The 15,427-nt window shown below is 54.7% G+C and overlaps 1 protein-coding gene across 1 annotated transcript in view; it reads right to left on the minus strand.

The window, feature by feature from the left end:
- Positions 1–1,289: 1,289 nt before the first annotated feature.
- Positions 1,290–15,427, minus strand: part of DCPS (decapping enzyme, scavenger) — a 37,221-nt gene continuing 23,083 nt past the window's right edge. The window contains exons 3-6 of the mRNA XM_006731332.3: positions 13,435–13,580; positions 8,077–8,190; positions 3,570–3,680; positions 1,290–1,711 (exon numbers count right to left, since the gene is read on the minus strand). Of these exons, the coding sequence (XP_006731395.1) occupies positions 1,445–1,711; positions 3,570–3,680; positions 8,077–8,190; positions 13,435–13,580 (638 nt within the window). The 3' untranslated portion in view covers positions 1,290–1,444. The remainder of the gene's footprint in view (positions 1,712–3,569; positions 3,681–8,076; positions 8,191–13,434; positions 13,581–15,427) is intronic.

Here is a 15,427-nt window from a genome sequence, read left to right on the forward strand (position 1 = left end):
AGTTAAAGCACCGCCTGGCTTCAAAGTCGATCGTTTACCAGAAAGCAACACTATCACGCGTTACATTTACACAGCAGGACGCTTCGTGGATCCTCATCCCCGCTCTCTTTTACAAAGAAACAGGCTCAGGACACGTGGGGTCTGGTCCAAGGTTATGGGGTGAACGTCACCTCCAGGGGGAGAAACTTCGGTTTGTTCACCACTCACCAGTCTCTAGGGCAGTGCCTGGCCTGCAACGTGCATTTGACTCTGAATTGTCTCCTGGCTCTCTCAGTCCAGGAATTGCAGAATACGGGCCATCCCCGCCTTATGCTGCCCTCTTATCACTTAGCAGAACCCAACATCCTGTCCCCCCTGAGAAAGCCTCCCGAGGAAGCACGATCCAGCGGGGCTGAGGGACTAACGAGCAAATCCCAGCCCCTCTCCGCAGTATGGTATACCTGTCCCCGTGCTGAAATGAGTGCCTTATGTATCCAAGTGCGTACCCTCACGTGTGCACCCTGACGTCACCCTTCCCAGATTAAGTCCCCGAAGGCTCCCTAAGGCCACCAGCCTCAGACACTCTTAAGTCCCTTCCTGGCCTCCGGATTCTACGAACAGGGACCTGTGTCACCGGTCACACCTCGAATCCGAGCCCCTCGGAGCTCTTGTCCTCCACCACAACCGTATCATTTTGCCCTTGATGGGCTGTTTTGTGTTTGGTCTTCTGGCTGTTCTATGAGCTTGTTTTGTCTTCCTCCCTAGATAACAAACTCAAGGCCAGGGGCTCGCTGACCAAATAACAGAGGCAAAGGCAAGCTTTTTTGAGCTTGCATCATCTGATTCTTATTAAAACCCTCCCATTTCCAGGCAGCAATCCTTTATCCTTGTCAACAAGAAGTTTATCAGCGGGGCTGACTTACAGGCTGGAGGTGTGATCTCAGTTCTGGGGAGGGGAAGAGGAAGCACTGTGAAAAACACTCTGTAGATTATTTCCAGAAAGTTTTTGTATTTGGTTTTTTGGGGGAACTCCCAGACACATGGGCCTTGAAAACCAGGAGGAAGATACAGCAAATGGGAAGAAGGAAGGGGGAGGTGAGAGCAGAGTAGGAAGGACCGAAGACAGGGAAAGGCACCGTCAGATTCGGGACACAGAAATCACCAAGGATGGTGTTTACTGGGATTTGGAGAAAGCCCTTGGCACACATCCGGGTCAGCTGAAGCCACCACCCCAGACTTGGCTCCTGTACCAGGATCTTCCTACCCTGTTCTGCCGGCACCACCTGCCTCCCCAGTCATCAGTTCACACCAAAGGAGACCAATACTTTATTCACATACTAGGAATAAGCCAGTACAAAATACATTTTTTAAAAAATTCACTTGGTGCTAAAAATCCCGAAGTCCCTCCCCAGCCCCCCCGATCCCACACATCTGTGTTCTTCGCCGGACAGCCCCTGGGTCGGACTCAGCTCCTCTGGGCCTCCTGCAAGAGCTCGAGCAGAGCGTCATCGGCCCTGAGGGCGAAGGTGAGTGTGCGCTGCTGGTAGTGGTCCGGGTCACGCTCCAGGTTCTCGATCACATCCGCCAACAGATGAGCCCGCTCCACCCCGGAGCCGGGGGCCTCGAAGCCCAGGGCTGTGAAGTGCACGTGCAGGTGGTAGTAGGAAGGCAGGTAGTGCAGGTACACGCGGAGACGGTCTCCGCTCACCTGGTAGCGCTGCAGGATGGCTTCCTGATGAGAAAGGGGGGGTGGCAGGAAAGGGGTCACCGTGCTGCCCACAGGCCCTCCTCTGGCCCTAATCCCCGGCTGGCCCCTGGACGGCTGACAAAAGCCCTCCAGACAGCCCTCGCCACAGTTCGCTGCAGGTCCCTGTCTTCCATTCTAGGGACTCAACACAAGCAGGTGACAGTAGCAAACAGGGGCTTTTCTCCCAAATGAAGGGAACTGGGGCCTCCGTTAAGGTTCCACACTCCAACCTCGATAAAACACTGAAGCTCCCCAAACAGTCGCTGCTGGGAATCTAGAAGTCCCAGTGTCTAAGGACAGGCCCCAGATGTCTAAGACTATGGGGACTGTCCTCCCCCTGGATGACTGATGCCGACTTAAATCACTGAGTAGGTGGGAAGGGGGCCTGTATCCCCTCTTAGCATGGAACAGAGTGGAGCTGGGGAACAAGGGTGACAGGGATGGGGCCGAGCTGAGGCCTGGTGGAAGACAGAGCATGGGGGAGGGCACATGGGAAGAGCTGCCCCTAGAAGACCCAGGGAAGATCTCACTAGACTCCCGGTAGAAGAGGAAAGCATTAACTTTGACCCCGGCTCCCTCTGCCCACCCCCCACCTTGCTCAGGGGTAGGGCTGTTTCTACCAAACTCCCGTTCTGGAGCCTCCAAGGCTTGGCATTAACAGGAGACTCTGATTTCCACTGTGGGCGAATTCCTGAGGAGGTCAGAGGTGAGGAGAAAAAGACGAGGGCCTCAGAATACACCCCACAATTACATCCTACACTTGGGACTCTGCCTGGGGCTCTCTGCAGCGGGATGAGGCCAAGGCCAGGGCACCCAGAGGCCTTCCGGGAATCAGTATGGCTGGCCTGTCTGGGCGAGGCTGCCTGAGCTGCCAGAGCAGGTGGAAGTGTAGGCCCAGCATCTCCCTGAGAGAAAGACGCCACTCTGCCATCCAGAGGCTGTTGCAGGAGAGAAACGAATTACTCCACTCAGAGACGGGTGGCCAGAGAGGCAGTGATGTGGGCCGGCAGGAGGGAGAAGGCCAGGAAGGGCGCAGTGGCGGGGCAGCTGGGGTCCAGAGGTAGCAAGGAGCGGATCCAGGAAAGCCCTTCCCCCAGGCCTGCGGCAAAGCCACCGAGAGCGGCTCTCCTGGCCAGGCAACCTGGTGACTGCTGGGCCCTGGCTCAGGGCAGCATCTTTGAATTCTGAGTGGAAAAAAGACCGGGAACCACCCCACAGAATGGGATTTAGCAGCATCCCATCCACATACCGAGGCCCAGGGAGGTGAGATGATGAGTCCTGCCCAGGGTCACTCAGGTGGTGAGGGTCAGAATGCCAGAACCAAAACCACGAGCCCAGATTCTAGACCCTCTTCCCTTGCCTCCAGGGCTCCTCTTTAATTTCATGTGATCCAGCAGATATCCCTGTACAAAGTACCCCAGAACGCCAGGTGCTACAGAACTCAGGCTCTGGCCTCAAGGCAGAGGAGGAGGTACAATGTGCACACATCGGAGCTGGGGACCCATCTGCCCAAGAAATGCATCTGCCACGATGTGGCTGTCATGAGCAGACACAGGGGATCCTGGGAGAAGAGGGGGTCTCAGAAGAGACCTGCAGGAGAAAAGGCAGGGAGGCAAAAGCGGGAACCCAGGCAGAGGAAAGGCGGCTTAAAGCAGAGCTGGAGGGAAGGGCAGGACCAGGAGTCCATGTGAAGAGCCCTTGTGGGGTCCTGGGACGGGCAGCCAGAGAGAAGCCCTGTTCATAGATGGACTTCCAGGAAGGGTGAAGAAGTGGCCAGGGAACACACCGGAATTAGAACAGAATTCCTCTGGGCTTCGATGTGGATTTGGCCAAGGCAACTCACCTGGCCCTCCCGGAGGATGTTCCTGAGCAGCGGCAGGTGCTCTGGAGTGAGGTCCCGAAGCGATCGGATGCCCCGGCGATGGCAGATTGCAATCAGGTACAGGTCATCGAGCTGCGCAGAGATCGGCAGGGGTCAACCAGGCTCAGCGGCGGACAGCGCCAGGGGAGGCTGCCAATCCTAGAATCCCTCACAGAAGCCAGGAACCTCCTGGCCCCAGGCCTGCTTCAGTGCCAGCCACAGGCGATCCCGGGGAGCCCCCGGCAATGGGAGCCTCCACATGCCTGGGATGCGTGGGACAACCTAAGGACAGAACTTCTGTTTGTTCTTGCTACTCAAGAACACCATATGGGGGGGCACCTGGGTGGCTCAGGTGTTAAGCATCTGCCTTCGGCTCAGGTCATGATTCCAGGGTCCTGGGATTGAGCCCCACATCGGGCTCCCTGCTCCGCGGGAAGCCTGCTTCTCCCTCTCCCACTCCCCCTGCTTATGTTCCCTCTCTTGCTGTGTCTCTATCGAATAAATAAATAAAATCTTTAAAAAAATAAAATTAAAAAAAAGAATATCATATGGGAGTATTTATATACTCACAGAGCTGATGGGGGGGGATGGGAGAAGGTTCAAGAAAGTGCCAAGGACAACTCTTTCCCTCCAAGAGTTTATGGGCTAACAGCATGTACATAAGTAGCTACTACAAGACATAAAGTGATAAAAGTACAGGAAAAAAAAGGAAAGACTATCTAGCTAGGTTGATCCAGACAGGGAGGCAGGGGATCCGGGTCTTAAAGAAGAGGTAGCGTTTAGAGAAAGGTCATGCCAGTAGAAGGAACAGTGAAAGCAAAGGCCCAGAGGCAAGGAAGTATAGAACATGAAGGGGAGAGTAAGCCACTTGATTTGTCTGGAGTCCAGTTGCAGGGGAAGGGGTGTAGAAGGATTTGAAAAGCGAAAAGGGACCCTGGGGCCAGCTCAGCAATGAGCACCGCCAGAGTGCCAGACCTTTTTCTCTCTTCCCCTAACACATAGGGCTCACAGAGCACCCTTCCTGCTGTCCTTCCTAAAAACAGTGCCTGGCTGAAAACCTGGAGGTTCTAACAGCATAAAGAACCAAAGTCAACAAGGTCTTGTGCCAGAAGGCAAATGAACCCTTCCTCTGCCCAGAAAACCTTCCCGCCCCTCCCAAGCACTCGAGCCCTGGCCCTGGCTGATGATCACATCCATGTGCAAGGCAGCCCTGGGCCGCCAGGGCTCCACGGGGCAAGGCCTGGTGGAGGGGAGCGGGTGAAGGGGGAGGGGAGGCTTGCAGCACTCAGCCAAGCTGCTACATTCCTCAAGGACATAATCCGGGGACCATGAGTCACCCGACAGAATCCCCCAGGGCCCCGGTTTGAAAACCGAGGAGGTTTCCCATATGGTGCCTGTTGGTCCGACTGTGGACAAGACAGTCTCTTCAGGCCACAGACATTCCTCTCTAACAGTCGGGGCCTCTCTGCCTCACACCTGCTACAGATGAGCCCCGTGGGAAGCTCCCAGCAAATGGCTAAGCTGTGCCTGCCGAAGCCGCGGTTTGCCCACAAGCCCCTTCTAGACTCTCCCTCCTTAGGGCCTGTGCCCAGGACTCTCTCTCTCTCTCTCTCTAGGAGCCCCAGGAGAAGCAGGAAACAAAAGTGCTTGAACTTGGGGTGTCTGCGTGCCTGTCGGTATCTTCAGCTGTTGTTATGTGTCACTGTCCCAGACTCTCAGATAATAGTAGCATTTGTTTTAGATGATGGCTGCTGACCAATCACAAGCATGACATTAAATCACACCTCTCCGCTCCACAGGCAAGGAATGAGGCACGAAGCCGGCTGCCGGGCGTCCGTCACAGGCTGCGTGAGGGAGGGAAACCCATTCTTTGACAGAAGACATGACCCCAGATTTTCTGCAGGCAGTTCAAGCCCCCCCCCCACCTGCCCCCCAGGCCCAGAGAAAGGGTCTGAAGCAAGCTAGACAGGGTCTCAGGCTGGTATCCCAGAAGGTGGCCCGCCGATCACTCCGGGCAGGCTAGACACCATCCATCTCTTTTTACGAGGCAGGACAGCAGACTCGAAGTAAGGGCTTCCTGGCAAGGGGCAAGATGGAGAGTGGCTGGAGCCTTGGGGAGCCATCTCTCCCCCTCTGGAGTGAGCCAAAGGAAGAGTTTCTTGGTCTGGGCACTTTAGATCCAAGAACCCACCTGAGATGAACTGAAAGTACACACTGTGTCCACAGAGACAGATACAGATACACTTATTTACACAATATGCAAAGACTACACCTGGGAGGAGAGACAAAGGAATCCTCTCTCCTGAGAAACAGTCCCTTCAGGGGGAGGGAAATGGAGGAATGGGGGCTGAGGGAAGGACTTCTACGGAGCTCTTTGTACTACCTGCATTTTTACTGGGTGTCTGTGAGGAGGGCGCAGAAGACAAGCTGAGGACAAAGCACAAGCTGACACCCCACAAGGCCCCGCCCCCCAGGTGGGACGTGTGTGACATTCCTCAGGCACTCCCCGCTGCCCTAAAGCGAAGGGAAGGAAGGACAAATGGTTCACTTAGAGAGATTACACTCCTGGGGGACAGGAGTCTCCCTCAGTTTACAAATGTCTTAGTGATTTATAAGAAAAAAGGATTCTTATCAATAACCGAACTTCCAGAAGGAAACTCCCAACTGTCTTAATGTTAATGCTTGGCTAGAGGGAAAAACAACCTTAACCTGACAATGGCAAGGCCTCCAATACCTTGTAGGTCCTCTTTTGCATAGGAAGGTTCTTTAGAAAACCTCCCTTTTTCCTTATCCCCAACCCCCAAGTATATAATCAGCCACCCCTCACAACCCCGGGGCAGCAGCTCTTCCTGCACGTGGGGTCCTGTCCCCCTGCTTTAATAAAACCACCTTTTGGCACCAAAAAAGCCTCAAGAATTCTTTCTTGGTCGTTGGCTCCAGATCTCACCTACATTCCCCAAACTACATCACATGTATTAACTAGACCTTAAAAAAAAAAGGCAAATGAAAAAAAAAAAAAAAAAAGGCAAATGAAAGAGAATACACAGGCAATTTCTTACAAGAACTGGGGAAGGGCTATTATAAGCTCCAGGGAAGCAAGAGTCTCTAGCATCTGACCAATATATGTGGAGTGGATAGATGGGTAGACGGATGGATGGACGGATGGACGGATGGACAAAGAGTCTTCTTTAATCCTGGGTCAGCAGTTGGGAGCATATCTTTATGATATACTTCTGGGAGAAACAGCAGGAGGAGGAGATTCCAGGGTGGCTAGGAAGGCTCCTTAAAGCAAACACCAGAGTACCTCTTTCCTCAGTCCGTGCCCCCCCTGTTCCCCACCGCCCCACCCCACCTCCCAGTATAAGGACAAAGAACAGAAGTCCAGGCCTGGTCTGTCTCGCCTGCTGGCTACACTGGCGCAAATTCTAAGGAAGCTGTCGATTTCAGTATTCTGTCACAAGCCAGGGATCCCAGACAATGAAATATGGCACCACCAAGAGACAGGTGCTAATTAAGCAAAGGTTAAGAACAATCGCACCTGTATGGCCATCAAAGGAAGTCTGACATTTAAGCGGGCCTATTCATAAGCCCCTAGGGTGAGCCACCCCAGCCCCTTGGCTGGGAGCCCAGTGCAGTTCCTGAAAACTCTTCTGTCTTAAAGGGGACAGACAGACAGGGCAGTTCCACTGGCAGGCCCAGCAGGATGCCTGGCAGCACAAGGTCAAAACGACGCTGCATTTTCTTTAGTCTTCAAAGATCTCGTGAGGTAGACAAGTTCCTTGTACCTCATATCCCATCTCCGGTGCCCCAGTCTGTGACCTGGGCCTTCAGGCACAGGGCTGCCCACAGGGACAGACGGGGGGCTTGCAGAGCTGCACAAAGGCATCGCCCAGAGCTGTCACCAGCACTCCTATTCTGTGGCCTTGTCCTAGCTCCCCAGACAACTCCAGAGCCAGGCCTTGCTTCTTCCCTCAAGGCCTGTGGTGGGGATAAGCTGCAGGGCTGGGGGTGGGAGGAGTGGACACGGGTACTCTGGCAGCCTCCCTCCACTACGCCACCTACCAGTGGGCAGTCACCTCCTTTGGGTTGGTTGCCATGGCTCTTCCTATCAGTGCTTCAGATCACAGGCCTGCCTGGATCTGCTGGTGTCCAGGGGCATGGAGAGAATATAAACAGTCCTCCTCAGGGTGCTAGGTGCTCCTGGAAGGGAGGGTGGCGGCCAAACCACTTGGCTGGTTAAAGAATGGCCCATGTGGTTATGGATGCAAACATCACCCCATTCTTCACCCCCTGCGTGGGAGGAGAACCAGAAGAACTTTAAGCTGACACCTGAAGGTGTAAACGTTTGTACCCAGCTCAGGCCTCCATTGTTGGTGAGTTAACACCTGCTCAGAGAGACCAGCAGGAGAAAGAAGGGCAGGATTAAGGAGGACCAGCAACCTGGAGCAAGTCCTGGGAGACCAGAGAGCCCCAGCAAGAAAGCTTTTACCTGCTGTTGGTTCCACTTGAGATCGGGGATGAGGACAAAGCCATCAGAGGGATCTGGGTTCTCAAAAACAATCCGGTCAGCTTCTGCCTTCTTATCGAGAATGTTGTATACCCACTGGAAGGAGGGGAAGAGAGAGGGTTCACAAAGCTGCTCACGACCTCTGGGGAAACATCACAGACTGGGTGGGCTAGGGTACGCTCTCTTGGGCCCCTCCAGGGAGGACAGCCAAGCCATAAAGGGCCATTAAGCTCAGGGGCGTCTACACTCAGGCTGCCTTGTCCCCATCGCTCTGCTCTTGGGGGCCATCCCTCACGGGCACTGCAGCTTGGATTGGGGGGCCAGCTCTTTTGGTCCTTCCTGTGGACATGCTCTACTTGGCCTCACAGGCCTGGTCTGCGTCCATCCCCACCACTGCCCCCAGGACTCAGGGACAGCTGTCTCCATAGGCCCCTGCCCACTTTATTCAGGACCACAGGCAAAGACAGTCAGAAGGAGATCCTTCGACACAGCAGGGCAGGAAAGGCTGAGGTCCCAGACATTAACGTGTGTGGGTGTCCCACCCGGCTGGTAGGACTCCCTAGCGGTGGGCCTGGTGCCTCGGCCCGCCTGGAACCACAGCAGTCTCAGCTGACACGGCCCTGGGTGACGCAGCAGAAGCCGCACAACCTGGAGACGGCAATTACACAGACCTTTCCTGTCACCCCAGGGCCTCCAGCCCCACCCCCGCAGGCCATTTTATTAGCTGCTGACAGTCTTCAGAGAACCCTTCCTTGAGTTCTGTGTGGATCCCAAGGCTGTCCTTTTATAATTAGGGTCCTGGTGGCCTCTCTGAAGAAGCCAGCACGCAGGGAGGCTAAGATAAGAAAGCCCCTTGTGCTCACAGGGCTCAAACCCACAGACCTCCACTCTTCTCCACTTCCCCAGAGCTCTGAGTCAACTCTGAGCTTGAAAGTTGGGAGGAGCCTGCTGGAGAGCCAGAGACAGGGCAGCGGCTGGGCTGGCCCTCAGGAAGGGCCTCCCAGTTCGCTGAGGGGGCGGATCGGGAGGCCAGGGCACCCACACAACCAGGCCAGTGGCGGGCTCCTCTGCCCGCCCCCAGAAGCTCGGGCACAAGTGGGGTCCGCGAAGGCCAGGGGCCACGGGGGCTGTCTGGAGTCTGCACGCCTCATCCCAAGTCCACATCCTCGGCTCTCAGCCGGCATGACTAAGGTCAAATGTGACTATGTGAGACAGAGAGGAGGGAGCAGAGAGTACCTGCGTGGGAAGAGCGGGGCTCCCAGACCCCCCCAGTAAGGCCCACAGGTCAGTCACAGTGTGGCCCACCCACTACAGAAGAGGGGCTTCCCAAGAACGCTGGCTGTGCCACCTTCCTGGGAGTGGGCTGGAGGGCAGCCAGCAGCGGCCTCCTCGGGCGGCACAGAGACCACAGCAATGCCCAGCCCAGCGTGTGGAGACTCTCCCACGGAGGCATTTCCTTTCCCACTGCAAGGCTCACCGGGAAGGCGCTGCAGGAAGAAAAAGTCAGCCGGAACCTGACCCAAAGTACCTCAAAAGTAAAGGGGAAGAGGAAGGGGGATGACAACACTCTGTGGAGAGCCCTGGAGTGGCCACCCTGGGGCCCTGACTTTTCTCTTGCCCACAGATAAGCCGCCCCCACTTGGACTGGAAAGCTGTGTGGTAGTCCACAGAGAACAAACTGGTTCTGGGGCCCACCAAAGCTTGGTTTCCTCGGCCACCTCCTCCCTAACTAGCTGACACGTTGGGTAAGTGGCGTACTCTCTGAGCCTCAGTTTCCCCCTTTGAGAGGGGCGAACGATACGTCTACGTCAGGGTGGAGTGGAGTGTAAATGACTGACCGCACCCAGCACAGTGGAGGTCCCGAAGGGCAGAGGAAGGTGCTTGGAAAGCTCCCACGTGAGGTGGCGCTGGGCTGCAACCTTGTGATGACAACAGGCGCCCTGCTGGAGGCTGCAGCACCGAGAGAGGAGGTGAGCAAAGGTGTGGTGGTGGTGAGTAGCCCTACCCTGTGCCCCGTCCTAAGGGTCCCCCCCCATGCCCCGGGACTCCCACTCCCACACACTGGGGTCCCCGTGTGGCAGGTGAGGAAAGAGCAAGCACGAGAAGTCCACCCAATTCCAACCCAGAGCCTGGCCCCAGAGCCCACACTCCAGGCCACGTGGGGAAGGCCTCTGGGAGAGCGGGAGGGACGGGAATCTACGTGGAGTCCCAGGCCAGCAGCCCGGCTAAGAAAGGGAGGGGACCAGGGAATGGACTTCACAGAAACTGCAGGGTGGGGTGCATGCAACGGGCAGCGAGCCCATCAGAAAGCGAGCCCATCAGAAAGCAAGCCCGGGAGACTCAGCCAGCCCTGGTTCTGGAAGGCACCTGGCACGGCTTCCTGGCGGTAGGTGACCCTGGCAACTCTCCTCCCTGGGGACATCTCACTCCCCGCTCACTCTGTTCCTGCTTTTCTGCTCACCCACGTGCCGGCCGCTCCCCTCCTGGCCACCCTTCACCTGCCCACACCTGCAGCTGTCTCAGCTCTGCACTCCCCTGGCCCCGGCCCTGGAATGGGCCCTGCATATGCACAGGAGGGCAGCAACCATTCTGGCGTCTAGTGCGTGCTGCGATCAACAGCAGGTACGTGATCTGTGGCACCTCTCTCAATCCCCACTGGGACCCCAGTCACATTTTCCAGACAAGGAGCCAGGCTCAGAAGTGCAGGGCGCTCACTGCTCTGAGATAGCAGAAGCAGAATCCAAATCCTGGGCTGACACTGAACCTCAGCCTGATGACTCACAGACCAGCAGGTTTAGCCTGATGGTCCCTCACGCTCGGGACCCAGAGGTCCGACGGCATTATTGACTGAGGAGTTATAAGCACCTCAAATTCGAGGAGCCAAATAGGGTAGTCGGCTGATAGCGCAGGCGCTGGGCTGACACTGCCTGGCCGTGAATCCCATCTCCAAAGAGCTGCTGAGAAGATTCAGTGAGGTGATGCACACCTCATAGAAGGCTGGCTGGCACCGTCCCTGGCACCTGGTGAGTGCTCACAAGCCCCAAACTAAACTGTCTGCCACATAAACCCTCTCCACTGTCCGCGTCCCCTGACCTGGTTAAAGATCCCACCACCTACTCTTCGCTTGCCTCTCCGAATCCGCCACCTTTGAGCCCTGCTTCTCAAATCACTGCTGCAGCCTTCCCCACTGCCCCGGCCTCAGTCCAGACCCGCGCTGGCCCTTCGAGCCTTCCCGCTACCACACTCACCAGACTCCAGCAATTCTTTAAATCTCATGGAACCCATATGCTTAAAACCGTTTAGGGGACCCTCAGTGCCTAAGGCAGAGGTTCTGAAATCTGATGATCATTAGAAACAGATTAAAAAAAAAAAAAAATACAGACTTCCCAGCTCCACTCCCTGAACATTCTGATTTAGGAGATAGGGAGTAGGGCCCATGCTCTGTATTTTTAAAAATCTCCCCAGGCAATCCTGACGATCAGCAAGGTTTGGGAGCTCCCGGTCTCCCGACAAGGTGCACCCCACCTGCTCCTGTTGTCTCCGGCCGATCCTCCAGGCCTCTGTGCCTCTGCACTTGCTCTTGACTCTGCCTGGAATGCCCTTCTCTGACTTGTACACCCGGCAAACTTCTCTTTGTTCCTGAAAACCCAACTGGACGATCCCTTCCTCTGTGAAGTCCCCCACTGTCTGACCTGATCACCCCCCTTCGTGTCACCCCTGAACCTTGTATACAAACCACCTGTGGGATAGTATCCCATCATATTGCACTGGTCAGACCCCATGTCTATCTTCCCCACAGGATTCTGGGGGCATTACAAGTGTTTACCTTGGTGACCCTCCAGAGCCTAGCAAAGGGCCTGGGACACAGCAGATGCTCAATAAATGTAACAACTGTTGTCAGTTGAGCCTTGTAAACTTAACTAGAAATAGTAAAAAAAAAAAAAAAAACAACAAAAACACACGAATGCTGTGTCGAACAGAATTCGGTAGAATAGTGGAATTTTGTATTATTTTCCAAGAGGTACTAGACAGTGGTGTATAAGAAGATACACATACTACTCACACCAACTTTAAGGTCACATGTTTGTGCAATAGGTGCCACAGAACATAATTCCAGGAGATCCCTCTAGGACCCTGGAGAGCTGCAGCTATATCTAAGGAGATGGAGACATATCTCCTTTCCACTTAGAAGACAGAACAAGTGCAGGGACTTTAAAAAACAAAAATCAAGCCAGCTTGAGCCAGAGAACTGCTGCAAATACAGCACAGGGGGGCCAGGGCTAAGAGCCAGCAGGGTCGTCCCCTGTGGGAAAGCAGGCTGTCGGCACATAGGGCCTCCTGCGCGCCCACCAACCACCCCTCCCTTGCTTCTCCCTTGTGCAAGTTATCTGGCAGGGCCCCCCCACCCAGGGCCCCCTCCCTTCTTCTGGCCTGGGAGAAATGGCTCCTAGTGTCCTGTGTTTGAGCGCCCCCCACAGCTATGACCTGAATCCTGGGTAGGGTGGGTGAGAAGCGCTCAAAGAGAACAAGGGGGAATGATGGAGAGACGGAGATGGTGAGAGCCAGTGAGCGAGCAAGGAAACGCCTCATCCATCATATTTAATGCTGAGCATTCACTCGGGGCCAATTCCAGGCTCTGGTTGGCACTGGGCCTCGGCCCAAAGAGAAGTTGGGATCTCTGAGCTAAATGGCCTTGCATCTGGTCTAGTAGCTGAAGATGCTGCTGCACCTCACATAAGCCGCTGAGAGAAGAGGTCCTGCACTGAGCCGCTGTGACCATCGGGACCCTGCCCTCTGGGGAGCGAATGCAAGGGGAATGGGTGAACGAAGTTTCTACTCTGGGCCTCGACTCCCCGAGGCGGAACTGGGAATAAAAGTCTCGACTGGGGTTGGGGGGCGACTCTGGCATTGGTCTTGACCCATTCACAGAGCCAGGTGAGGGCAGAGCCCTTCTGAGACAGTTATCAATGCTGCTAGAGACACAAATTCTTCAAAGGCCTGGAGGCTGCTCTGAGAGTTCCACAGAGCCTCAGGGAATGCTCAAGATCAGGGTCAATTCCCTTCTCAGTGAAGCCTCTCTGACCATCCTGGATAAAAGAATGACCACCTCAGCCCAGAACTCCCTGTGCCACTCAGTCTCTCCCATCTTGTGCAGTTACTTCTGCACTCGTGGGCTGACCCCTGCACCAGGAAGTACATAAGGCCCAGGAGGGCAGGTTTTCCACTGTGCTCTCTGCCCAACCCCAAACCTGTGGGATGGTGCTGGCCCCTGAGAGAGGCTTGAGAGAGATCCACCGGCCATAGGGAGCACTCCGTGTCTGTATCCCCTGAGCCAGTCACCTGGATGCTGAGGCTCTGGGACTCCAGGTGGGGTAAGGTGATGTTCTTGTAATCGCTTCCCGTCTCTCGCACCAGGCGGAGGTCCTGGCGCAGATACTTTTGCAGGTGCTTCTCTGTGGCAGGGTAAACCACGGTTGTCTTCACGTCTGCAATGACAAACACAGCCCGGGACTGCAAAGTGAGGTGCACTCTCTGCACAGGCCTGTCACACTCTGGTCCCCAGTGCCGAGTGGTGACCCCAACCCCATCTCTGAGTCCCTAATGAAAGGAGCCAAAGACGAAGAGGTTATAGTCAACCAGAATCCATTCCCATTAGGCACCTCATGCTGGTCAACTCATGAGGTGAATCATACTCAGCATCTGGAAGTCACAGGGTTTTCCCTGGTGGGTCACTGGGCCCCTTGCCACCCTTCCCCCTTTCTGTTCTTGGCACAGGAATGAAAGGTTTCGGACACTTGTCACATAGCAAATTTCTTGGTATGTGGCTTTCTGGACCCAAAGCTGAAAATCTGACTTAAAGGGAAGCGGCCTCCCCCCCTGCAAAGCACTAGGGCACAGCACAGTGGTTAAAGGCACGGACTCCGGAGCTGGACCGTGTGTGTTCGAGTCCTGGCTCTGCCTGTTCCTTCCTTGGCACACTGACCCCGGCCCAGTTATTTAACCTTTCCAAGCCCCGACCCCCATCTGTCAACTGAGGATAATAATAGCTCCTATGCCCCAGAGTTGGGAGGATTAAACAAGTTAATACCTGTGAAGCACTTAGAACAATGTCTGACACAAAGTAAATACAATGTCAGTGCTGGCTATTTTTAATCGGCCTGTCTCAACCTTGGCACCATTGACATTTTGGCCCAGATACTTCTTGGTTGGAGGGGCTGTCCTGTGCATTGCAGGATGTTTAGCAGAATTGCAGGCTTCTGCTGGGATGTTAGTAAAACTCTCTTTCCAGCTGTGACAACTAAAAATGCTTCCAGACATTGCCAAGTGTCCCCTGAGGGACGAAATCGCCCCCAGTTGAGAACCGCTATTTTCATCAGCAGGAAATCTTGTCGTTTTCCTAAACAGACTCTAGGCTAGGGTCCCAGTCCAACACCACCTGGTTTTGGTTAAGTCCTTTTCCCTATTTCTAATAACATCTGCTACAACTGTTATCATTTATACATAGTGCTTCAATATAGATGTTAAGGGCAGGAAAGGAAAATGATATTCTAAAATCGGTCGGGACGTTTCTCAGAAGGCCCATGTCCTCCCTGACTCCCTTACCCTGGATTCAGAGAGCTCTCCCAGGGAAACCTGAGGAAAGACCAGCAGGCACATTTTAACACACCGGGAAATTCCCACACTCACCTACATACCCGCAGGTCCAGCCAAGACCCATCAACCTCTACTTTCATACTGGATCTAAGGAGGTAGGTGACTCAAATCCCCATTTCTCAGGTGAATGAAAGGGTTCATAGGGGTCAGGACTCACCTGATGTCATGCCGTGAGATGTGGCAGAGGCAACACTGGACCTGGGGTCTCCTTACCCTAAAGCTGGTGCTCTTCCACCACCTGCCTGCCGGCCCCATATGACTCCAACAGCCCAGTGGAGAAGGCCCGAGGTGCTACATCAAGCACATGACTTCTGGTAAGGATCAAAGGCCCTGGCCCATTGGCTCTGGGGGGCAAAGCAGCTCAGCGCAAAGAAACAGGCTCTGGACCTGAGCTGACATGCTGCTCTCCCCTTCCTGTGTGACCTTGGGCATATAACCTCTCAGAGTCCCTGTTTCCTCATCTGTTAAAGAGTGGTCATAACTGGGTGATAGACACTGGGGAGGGTATGTGCTCTGGTAAGCGCTGTGAATTGTGCAAGACTGTTGAATCTCAGATCTGTACCTCTGAAACAAATAATGCAATATATGTTAAGAAAAAAAAAAGAAGAAGAAGAAGGTAGCGGGAGGGGAAGAATGAAGCAGGGGAAATCGGAGGGGTAGACGAACCATGAGAGACGAT

The sequence above is a fragment of the Leptonychotes weddellii genome, chromosome 11, assembly GCF_054177405.1.
Source record: "Leptonychotes weddellii isolate Sample4059 chromosome 11, ASM5417740v2, whole genome shotgun sequence".
NCBI lineage: Eukaryota > Metazoa > Chordata > Mammalia > Carnivora > Phocidae > Leptonychotes > Leptonychotes weddellii.